We start from the raw sequence: 11,742 nt of genomic DNA, 5'->3' as shown, positions 1-11,742 counted from the left end.
AGAAAATAGAAAAAAAAGCAAAAAAGAACAAATTTTGACAGGTTTCACCCTTAGACGACAGTAATTTCTTTCGCCAACGACAAATTTTTTTACCACCTTTCTATAATTTCAGTTGTTTTCTGTGATCTAGTGCCTCACTTTTATATAAAACGTAACGGACCGTCTCTACTTCTTTCTTGCTCTGCCTACAACGAAGATCTCTTGTATACAACTCTACTTTGTTCTAGTGTCCTTTGAATGGACAGTATCCATTGTGTAGGTCTGTAATGAATCTCAGCCAATGTTGGAATAGTCTCTCAGTTCATTACTGGATTCCCATAGTACCAGTACCGATGTCATTCTTGGTCCCATCAATAATCTGAGGTCTTGAATTAATGTTATTAGCAGTTATGTCATTTTTCTCTGCACAGTATATTCCTGTTTCTGTAATTCCCAGACCAGCAAGCATTTGCAGATTGCTCAGTTTGTTAGTGAAAGTAGCTTGATTCATATTTGCCACCAAACCAGAGAATGGTAGGTACGTAATTATGGGTTCATCTAACATTCAGTATGATCATTATATCAGCTGAATCTTCTAGTTTATACTTGAAAACAACTTATCTTTGCCTTGAGAATCAAATCAGGGGCTGCCAGCAGCTATTCTGATCTCCGACTTTTTCCCACCATGTTGAATTTTTTTTTATTTCCTTATGATGGGAAATAAAGACCTTCATTATTATTATCTGAATGATGCGTATAGGTATCTTTGGAAATAATTTTTATGAAAGCTAATTAGTTTATTCCTTTCTTCGAAAGTTTTCTCACAATTTTTATATAATGATGGGGAAGTAGGATGTTAAAAATATTTTTTCAAATATATCGTTTCTTTTCAATACCCAGTACTACTTTCAATCTAAACATAACAATATGCACTGACAGCACGCAAGCCCTTGAACAGACAATGTGTAACCTCAGGGCTGCTACTGAAGTCACCGAAATTTAGTCAAAGCCTGAGGTGGGTTAAGAGGCACGGCAAGAGTAAAGGTAATCGCATTGCCGACTGGACTAAGAATTTTAGGACTCGGTGGCATCTACGGCCTGATGACTTCGACAATTGCGGAACTAGCCAAATGTTACACCCATGCTCAATCCCTAAAGAGATGGGGTGGAATCAAAGGATGCAATCTTGCCAGAATCACCTTGGGCGACCCTGGGAAGCTGTAGCAGAAGAAATATCTGGCGATAACCTGGAAAAATCTACGCTTAACAGTAGGATTTCTGACTGGCCACTGTCAACCAAGGAAACACCTCCAGAATATGGGGCTAGTGAACACACCTCTATGAAGGATGTGTAAATAGGAAGATGAGACTGTCAGGCATGTCCTATGCGAGTGCCCGGAGTTATCGTCAATAAGACAATGTGTGTTCGGCGAGTCTTGGCCTACACCTACCGATCTAGAGGAGATGTCTCCCAGTGACCTGTCCATCTTCCTGGAGGAAGGTGGACAGGTCATCCTCCTTGGGAGGATGTACAATGGGTCACATGTGGCCTAAGTGCTGTGGGCTTACATTCACCCTCCCTACTCTACAAGATACAGATACCTCCAATCTTTCTTTTATTCTAAGTGTTGCTTCCAGATCAATCTGGAATCTAGTGTCACGCCTCGATATTTAACTCTTTCCCAAGGAACTACGGAGCCTTTATACAAGTCGTATTTGTCTGATGAGGAATGCACTATTATATATCATTATTATCCATTGAAACATTCCTGAGTTTTGAAAAATCGATTTCTATTCGGAGTCCGAGTCTACCCATTTCTATAGCTGTCTTTTCATCTACTAGATTTTTTGTTTTTGAGATTTATATCGGTATACTTTTGTCTCCTGCTCTCCTGCTCCATCAATGGATGGATACAAAATTTCAATGATTTTGAGAAATTATGACTTCTCCTTTTTTCTAGGGGTTTATCTATCAGAAAGATAATCTTCAGTTTCACTTCATACATTAATTAAACCTAATTGGTTCAATGACCTTTATCGGTTCCACGGCCTCTTAGGGAAGTGGGAGTTCTGAGCTTTCCAAAGGTTAAGTTAGGGTTCATAAAAATATTGAATAAAATAGGTAATATTCCAACATGTTTATTTAACAAAAATGTGCATGTTCAACCAACAAAGGTACTGAAAAATATACAATAAAAGGTAGTAGGTATTCATATGCAGAAAAACGATAACAGTACACATTAGTCTTTAAAAAGCACTAGAATTGTATAACATGAAATGACATATGGTATTTACAATGAAATAATAAAAAATGATATAAAGATATAATTACACAACAATCAATAAAAATACATTTTTCGCATTGCAAAATATTACATAAAAGTAAACTACTCAGATATAAACTAAAAGAAAAACCATCAAAAATGAAATATAAACACTGTCAAGTATTATTTCTCCAATAAAATAAATACTATCAACATTATGTGAAATATTCGCTTAAACTATGAAAAGTGTCAGATCTATTTTTAAAAAGTATGTATCATATTTTAAAAAAACTGTAAATATTAAAAAGAGAACAATGAAATATTCCACAACTACCATAACAAGACCTAATGTACACAGAAAAATTCAATTTACCATATTTCAAAGTTTACATTCTTTTAAATGATTAATTAGGTACTACAAACGACAAAAATTATCTAATGTAACAATTTATTATTCATTCTTCTCTTTCTGAAATAATTATAGTTGTTCATTTTCATCTTCGTTCAGTACAACATTTTTTGACAGCATATTCACTTTCATTCTCAATGGTTTTTCAGGAAAATATAAATGAGCTGTTTAGCAAGGAACTACTGTTGACTTATACTCTCAAAGCAGCATTATAAAATATATATCCATCTATACATACACTTCTCTATAAACCTCGTTTATTTTTCAAAATCGATAAAATCTCATAGTTGCACGCTTTTCCACATATATAATAATATCAGTCTTTTAAAATTAGGTACTAATTTTTTAAAATTTCCATACAAAATATACTCACTCCCGGTTGGCACTTCTATTCACCACAATTTTAATAAGTTAGGTCATTAATTTTTATATCACAGATTTCAGTCACAGACCAAACTAAATGAACATCGCTTATTAAAAAACCAAATATTCCCCGGATGCGAACAAAGACAAAATTTGTAAAATTCAAATTCGCAGTAACTATACTCCCAGACGTAAAAGCAGTCATCCAATCCTCACAGGATGGCTTCGTTTTGGCAACATTGAATTCACGGAGATTACACAAAACTGTAACAAAGAAAAACAAAATTATTTATGAACTTTTTCTGTACTTTCATTAACAAAATCAATGCATCCCTCGTATTATTAAATTATTGTTATTTATATGCAAATCAATGAAGAAATCGGTTATGAATTTCATTACGTTACTTATATACCAAACAGAAATAGAATAAACCAGTTCAACATTTACTTTTCATGGCTGTATTTTTAAAGGTTGCAACATACGGAAATATATTAGTATACCATTTCTCAGATCTTTAACATTGTATAAAATACCAAAATTTTAAACATAGTGATGCAAAAAATATTTATGTTCGTGAATTTGAAGTAATGATTATTTTTTATATTCACGTTCTTCAATAATCCACGTTTCCTATCTTAAAGTAATTCTTCACTTTTTTTCATGTAAACCTGAGTATGAACAATATTGGTCTTTGTACCTCATTATTTGTGACAACGTGTCAATATCAAAACTTGTTGAAGGATAAGTATATTATATGAACAGCATATCAACAATTTCAAAAATAATTCCATATGATGCAAACCATAAATACCATAGTACGGAGGTCTGAAATGAACTAGAATATTGCTAAATATTACATTCGTGTCCAGAAAAACTGTGAACATTAAAATTTACTTTTTCCTTTTTTTTTAACAGTCGTTAGGTGGAGTTATTCAGGGAAGGAAAGGACCTTCTTTTACTGATGAAGGAGTATATTCGAGACGTTAAGTGACTAAAAATCAGACTCATTCAAAGTCAGAATTGAAAGGTTTTGAAACAAACATAGGACAAGAGCACAGTGAGAACTATGGAAAAAAATATTGATTTTATGGAAATCTGACACTTTCAACGACTTTTTTTATTAGACAAGTAATAAATCAAACAGCCGATTTTTGTGTGATTAACAAAAATAATATTTATTTGAGTAATGGTTTTAAAAATATTGTGTGATCCATTTCAATCGCCTATGAAAGTCAAATTTGAAGTAGATGCAAATTTCTGTCACCTTATATTCGGTTCAAATGGTATTACGTAAAGAGAATGACTAAATAATATACATGTTTCAAAGATATTCTCAGTATGTTGATGTTATGTCCGATTTTGTCATTTCTTTCAATATATTGATTTTTGTCAATACAAAATTTATGCATTTGCAACAAAGTACTTCAAGAGGTAGGTATTGAACAGAAAATATATAAATTGATATTCTGGTACCTTTCATAGTTGTCCTCCAGTGTATTATTGCTTAGTATCTGCAGTATTATCACTGTTTAATATGAATGTTTATTATACTTATATTTTACAGACAAAACTTTCTTGAGGATGACAACTCCTTGTGTTGATGAAATGATAAGAGGCATATAAATAGACAATGGTTAATAATCTTAAAATATAACACCATTGAAAACATAGCATAACATATCCTGTGTGATATGCTCACACCTCCAGTCAAAACTATACGGTCATCAACGTTTGCCAGTATTATTAAAGTTCACTCCGCTTGATGATAATGTTAATTAGACCAGTCAAGATCTTGAAAAAGTTTTGACATGAGATAACATAAAATGTAATATGTGCCGGACCTCGATACAGAATGACATATAAACCGTTTGGTGAAAGGCAAATTAGCAACAAAATAATTGCATAGGTAATAGATACAGTGTTAAAATTTTAGTGAAGTTGAAAATGTCAAATCACTTATTTTCAAATAATGAAAGTTCACAGGTATTTTTGTTTTTGTGATTTTTTTCAAATCAAACATTCAAGATGACCTTTTGTGTTAATTTTATGAAGCGCAGTTATATAAAGGTCTGCACATTTACAAGACATTGCTTGAAAATGATAGAAAAAATCACATCTTCAGTCGTGGAAATTGACAAGAAAAATCCTTATTGAATTACATCAATGCGAGTATTTGAATAGAAAGTTTTTTTTAAAATTTTGGGTCATTTAATACTATAAAAAAGTTAATCGACCGTTCTTGTGACAATGAAATGGAAAGCGGTTCGAAACCCTATTTCTGGTAGAGAGAATTCAAGAGTCCAGGCTATTTTATTGCAAATTTTCTACCTTCTTCAGATGTACACTGTCTCGTAGTCATTCCAAATCGAATGAACCCTGGCTCATGTTTTATTTGGTTTTATATTGAACTGATGTTCAAGGTGTTAACTGGTCCAAAAATATGTGATGTGATGCCATGAAAATGTTATTAATATCCGTCTTCAATAATTAAAGAGCACAATCAATGAGTGTGGTTTTTCTTTATATTGTTGAATTCCAAATTGATATACCCACAAAGCCATACCAAACTCTTACCATTGCTACCATACTACTAAAGTTTAGGATTTTACTCAAGTGTAATTTTTGGTACAATATTTAAGTCGCCACTATTTCAACCAAACATTCAACTGGACTACATTTCTACAAAAATATCATCATATCTCAATAAGAGCAATGAATTATATCTTTTATTGAATATGAAAATATTTATGCATAATGATTAATCATGTAGTCTATATAAACTCTGTAGTTATCATCAAAAACACGATAACAACGAGAATATTCCTTGATATCGACAACATAAAGAGCCACATCTATTGCGGAATAACGGAGAAAAGTTAGCTGATGATAGAAATGAATGATCAGCGAGAATGACCAGAAAAGAAACATACTAACAATTTTACAACCAACATGCTGCCTTTTTCCATGTTAAGTCGAGTAAGGTAAGGCATTACCAGTAAGGGCTCGAGTTCTCTAAATGTGTCCAACTAGCGAACTCCGACCAAGAATCCATTTTAGCTTGTACTATATCCGCGCACTTTTTTATTACCTGAGGTTGCGTTTGACTATTTTTCCGATTATACAAGTCATCGTTAGACAAGGACTTGTGCAAAGGAACGGGCATCTTTTTCACTAGGACGTAGTTATTCCCATGGTTGTTGTCCCAGTATTCATTTCCCTCACATCTGAAGCACACACAGAACTCTACCTTTTTCACCTTTGGGGGAAGGGGAATTTTGAAGGAAAAGGTGTCGTACAAAACGTACGCAGGACCAACACTGGAGGTGATGTTGTTAGGCACATAAACACAGAAAGAGTCTTCGTATGTTTTCCAGTCGTTCGTCGAAGATCGAACGATTACTTCTTTCTGGAAGGACATGTTGCTGACTTTAATAGTTCCCAGGATGGTGTCCTCGCACTCCTTCACGATGACGTTCTCCAAAGAAACTTTCTCCGAGTCCAGTCGCTTCCTGAATGCCACGTAATCCGAAGCAGGCTGAGGAAACGTTACTTCCCAAGAGTCTACTTCTCCGACTGGATCCGCGTTGATACCCTGCGTCACTTCTGACAGGAATCGGAAGCTCCAGAGTGGCGGTACATTGGAAGGTTCCGTCATGACCCTGACGTGGGTGAGAGACATGCCCTTGTCATCGGCGAAGACGACTTTTTTTTTCAATCGCGTCGGACTGGTCGGGTCCTCATCGCTCGAACTGGATGATTCTTCGTTGGGTCTTATCACTAGACAAGGTCGCTTCGGAGAAGCTGGCATTTTTGTAGGCGCCTTCGTGAAGCCGCTGAATGAGTTCGAGTGTTGGATGGTTCGGCAAGTACTGAAGGCAGCGCGCGGGAATGAATCTTGTCCTAGCCTCAGAGCCGCATACTCCGTTAGAAAACCTCCTGTCGGCGGACTGTGACTGAAAACTGGCGGACTGTGAGAGACCAGCATCTCGTAGTCCATAGAACACATTTGTATCTGAAAAAATAAGAAGGGGTAAGTATTGTATTGGACACAGAGTAGAAATAAACATGGGAATTTTTTACTATTTTTGTTTTGGGTGGGGTTTGGCATATTGTACGTATTATAATTAGAGTTGGATCGATGTCAAACGACGGAGTTGAAAACAAAACAATTGTAAACAACTTTCAGACATAATGAAAATGACTAATCAGGCCTTCCGCAAAGTCTATTGGGTTGTGAAAAATCGTTGCACTTATGGATGGATAGAAGGGGATTTTCATTTATGGCTGAATGATGGAGATGATTAATCATAAAACCAGAATTTATGAAAAAATATGATTCGTGTACAAAAAGAGTTATACTTGTGATGCACTATTTGGAACCTTTGGAGTAGTAATGAATATTACCGGAGTTTTATCCCAAACCGTTATTTTTAACACCTCAACACGTGTTTCAATCACCAAGTGATCATCTTCAAGAGGAATATTAAACTAAAATTTAATATACCTCTTGAATATTATCACTTGGCGATTGAAACACGTGTCGAGGTGTAAAAAATAACGGTTCTGTGTCAGGATAAAACTCCAGTAATGTTCAAAAATGTTATGTTCAACCGAAAGAAAAACAGTTGATATGATCAATATATTTCATAATCAGGATAGCAGCTCTTTCCAACCATCAAAAGGGTCATCAAAGCCTAAAAATAAACAAAACGTGAAGACTCATTGTTAAAATTCATCATACTCTATCTATGAATATTGGATGAAGAAAATAGCTTTCGTCTGATTTCTACTACGATTTTTATTTGTTTCAAGTCTCTAAAGTATCTTTAGTTATAGTCGAAGTAAACGATATTGTGCACACTTAAAATTGACGGCACTCTAAAAGACCAAAAAACCAATACATAGAAATGAACCGGCTGCGAAATAGTCCACGTGGACTGTAGAATTGGTGGTTCTTATTGGATGAAGAAAATAGCTTTTGTCTGATTTCTACTACGATTTTTATTTGTTTCAAGTCGCTAAAGTATCTTTAGTTATAGTCGAAGTAAACGATATTGTGCACACTTAAAATTGACGGCACTCTAAAAGACCAAAAAAACCAATACATAGAAATGAACCAGCTTAGAACTAGTCCACGTTTACTGTAGAATTGGCGGTTCCTATTGGATGAAGAAAATAGCTTTTGCCTGATTTCTACTACGATTTTTATTTGTTTCAATCGCTAAAGTATCTTTAGTTATAGTCGAAGTAAACGATATTGTGCACACCTTAAGTTGACGGCACTCTGAAAGACTAAAAAACCAATACATAGAAATGAACCGTCTGCGAACTAGTTCACGTGGACTGTAGAATTGGCGGTTTCTATTGGATACTTTTTACTAACCGAGTTTTATGATTGGCTGAAGAGTCAAAATTAAATTTGAAGTTATGTTACGGTAACGAATAGAAATCGGAGAATGCGAGGATGGTTATAGTCATCGTGTTGTTCGCGATTTGAGTGTTGAAATTCAATATTGGTGCAGTTATAATTACTTAAAATGTTTGTTATTTGTTCAAAATGTGGCGTTCTTGGACACGACATGGACGATTTGTTGCTGTGAAATTCCGCTAAACGCTCAATTGAAACATCTTTACGACACTGTTTTTGCTCGAGTGTGAGCAAACGCGGCACCTATCTTGCACACAGCTTTCTCACGTACACATTTTCAGATAGTATATGATTTACGCACTTCTTAAACTGCCTACTAATTCTGCTAGCTCGCGGACTTTCAGTCGAAGATCATTCGATACCGCTTTGTTGGGTTTTTTCACCGTTCCTGAAGACGTCACCTCATTTGGTAGGCCACTGCGATGCTCGTCTTGGCAGTACGAATGCCCTCGTTTAAACTCTGCTACCCAGTATTTTACTCTTGTAAACGAAGGAGCAGACTCACCTAGAGTAGAATCCAGTTGAGCTTTTATATTGGTTGAGCTGAGGTCTTTCAAATAAAAATATTTTAACACATACCGATGACCAATTTTCTTCATTTTCGCAAATTCAACGAAAACGTTCGCTATTGATAGTAAACTGCCAAACAAATACTAAACAATGCAGCTTCTTCAAACTTGAAACATATACTTTATGAATTGTGTACTTTCCGATACCGTGATATTTTTCAAACAATTACTGCCATTTATAGGTCAGACCGGGTACTTGACACTTAAGATACCATAACATATTGTGGAAGCCACATAAGCATGATATGAAAATGAAAATTCAACTTTACCTTGTTCGGACGTGAAACTTATTATTAGGAAACTTATGACAGAACAATTTCAAAAGATCATATATCAGAAGAATACAGGGAAAACCCCTCTCGAACAAAAATTAAAGAATATTCAAGCCGATTCAGCCACAAATTCTCCTAGAAACATTGAGAAATCCCTTACTCGGAAACTGCAAGAAAATTGCAGAACATGAAAGGAGATTGATTCTGATAGTTTTTGAAGTCTTCCATATTATTTCCGTTTTTCCCCTCCTGTATATGTGATTTAATTTAATAAGCAAACAAACTGAAACTGAAACGAAAATTAATTTCTGAGTCATACTCATTGAAAATATAATAATATAATATATTTTTTTTATTCTAGGTAAACATTTTTAGATAATTTTTGTCAATACTGTTATAAAATATTTCATATGTTTTCACCATATCATCAATTCATCAATTATAAGAATTTCATATTTCCTATTGGATGATGAACGTAATAGGCGATAATTTAACATGTACATATTATTGCGAACTTGAATTCAAACGACACACTATATGCCTTTCTAAAGTCGCATTCTCTTAATATCATGGAAAATGTAGATAAAACTATATCATTTGTGCAAATATTTGTGGAAAAGTTGAGAATACCAGGACTGATACCTTATCTGAAAATATATTCATGAAAAATGTAACTGGAGAGGAGCGCCTAGTTCTATTCCACTGTTTGACAGTAAAAATCTACTGATTACCCAGTTTAATTTCTATAATAATTATTAAGTTTGTGAAAAGCATTTTTCAAATATATTTTTTACTGTTTTTCATGTCAATATACTGTTTTTTCTACACAAAATCTAATGTTGAGCATGAATATGTCCGGGCAACACTGGTCGTATTAGTATAACCCGTCTTTGTGCTTCACAAACAATATAAATAAGTGTATGAATTTCAGTCTACTGGTTCCCGTATGTCGACGAAAGGCAAGGTCGCCGCTGTTTCTGAGAGTGCGCAGGATAATTCGAACTAGTCGATTTCGTGTCGCTTACAATAATAAGTTAAGTACCTCCATCAAATATGAGCCCCATATATAAGGCCGCCTGTGAGGGATAAAGGATCAGATTAGTACAAAAAAACTTATGATCAGAAATTCTTGAGCGCGTCAGATTAAGGTATGGTGAGTTGATTACCTTCTAAAAAGTGTACATTCCAGTATTCTGACAATTTAAAAGTGACGTAAAGAAAGGGGAGGGCAGCAAAGTTGTAAAAAAAACGCCATCTCAACATTCTCGAACGTAGATAATTTTTTTTTTTATTTTGAAAGTAATAATTCGAAGATAACGAAAAATATACAATCTGATAATTTCCGCAAGCCGAAATAACTAAAATTCGTCGATGAAGTTTAATGCATGCAGCTGTGTGATACCTATATTTTCCTCTCCGAGTTTCTATTTCTCTATTCTCTATTCACTTTTTCTCTATCTATTACTCTCTCACTCCGTCGCCACTCTGAATTCTGTTGCCATGACGCCATCACAGCTGATCACAGATACTCGTTCGTGATGAAGATGATGATTAATTAATCAATTAATTGATGGATGTAGCCGTTACTACGTGGTAGAAAGTCATAATGAAGAAAAGAGAAATTAAACTTTTTATGTTTTCACCACTTTTATTTGTAACTAACGTTACTGTAGGTTCGTCCTATAAAGACATTTTCAAACTTATACAATATACAAATTACAAATAAAAGTGGTAAAAAACATAGAAAGTTTCATTTCTTGTTTCTTCATTGATTAATCAATTGATTATGAAAAATTAATTTTTTTGAGCATTTTTGAAAAATTATTTTCCTATAAGTACAAGTATTCTACTTAGAAAACATACACTTATTTATTTGCATGCTATTTCTTGAGCTTTTCAATTAATCAAGTTCAATGAATTAAAAAAAAAAATAAAAAAATATTGTTTTTGTCAGATTAAGCGAATCCCTTTAGATAATCGTCAGAATATACGACAGCACATTAAGATGAACCATATATGTCTTAATCTGACGCGCTTGAGTATTTCAAAAGGGCGAATTTTTTTGCACATTATAGTAATGGCCGCACGTTTGCGTCAGATCGAAATCGTCAGATTATTGGATGAGACCTTTTTTTGTTGCACTTAACACCCCCTTAGAAAATCTGACGCGCTCGATTAAATTCTTTTTCTTTTCACTTTTAACCCTTACGTACAACCACCCACATCATGCAAACGATCAGATTAACATACCAAGATTATTAAAAATACGTAGGACATTGATGGAATCACTATATGATGCGCTCGATGAGTGCTCATTGGCGATGAGACCTATTTCAGCGATGAGATCTATTTCTTGATCAATACCAATCCACATGAGATCCAAAAGCGTCCAATGTATTCCGAAAAAGTCACTGTTTGATGTGGATTTTGGGCTGGCGGTATCATCGGTCCATATTT

At 34.3% G+C, this 11,742-nt stretch overlaps 1 protein-coding gene across 5 annotated transcripts in view; it reads right to left on the bottom strand.

The window, feature by feature from the left end:
* Positions 1-2,102: 2,102 nt before the first annotated feature.
* The window catches only part of Gbs-70E (Glycogen binding subunit 70E), a 66,187-nt gene continuing 56,547 nt past the window's right edge, over positions 2,103-11,742 (bottom strand). For 2 of the 5 annotated variants that reach the window (XM_074169614.1, XM_074169611.1), the window contains exons 2-3: positions 6,010-7,028; positions 2,103-3,279 (exon numbers count right to left, since the gene is read on the bottom strand). In XM_074169614.1, the coding sequence (XP_074025715.1) occupies positions 3,270-3,279; positions 6,010-7,022 (1,023 nt within the window). In that variant the 5' untranslated portion in view covers positions 7,023-7,028 and the 3' untranslated portion in view covers positions 2,103-3,269. Of the gene's footprint in view, positions 3,280-5,950; positions 7,029-11,535; positions 11,578-11,742 lie in introns of those variants that run through there. The other 3 variants (XM_074169612.1, XM_074169609.1, XM_074169613.1) reach the window with 3 other exon arrangements.

The sequence above is a fragment of the Leptinotarsa decemlineata genome, unplaced genomic scaffold, assembly GCF_025532065.1.
Source record: "Leptinotarsa decemlineata unplaced genomic scaffold, Ldec_3_MD MMD2_P_RNA_scaffold_5, whole genome shotgun sequence".
Lineage (NCBI taxonomy): Eukaryota > Metazoa > Arthropoda > Insecta > Coleoptera > Chrysomelidae > Leptinotarsa > Leptinotarsa decemlineata.
The sequence above is the reverse complement of the archived record's forward strand: the minus strand, read 5'-3'. Positions and strand labels throughout refer to the sequence as shown.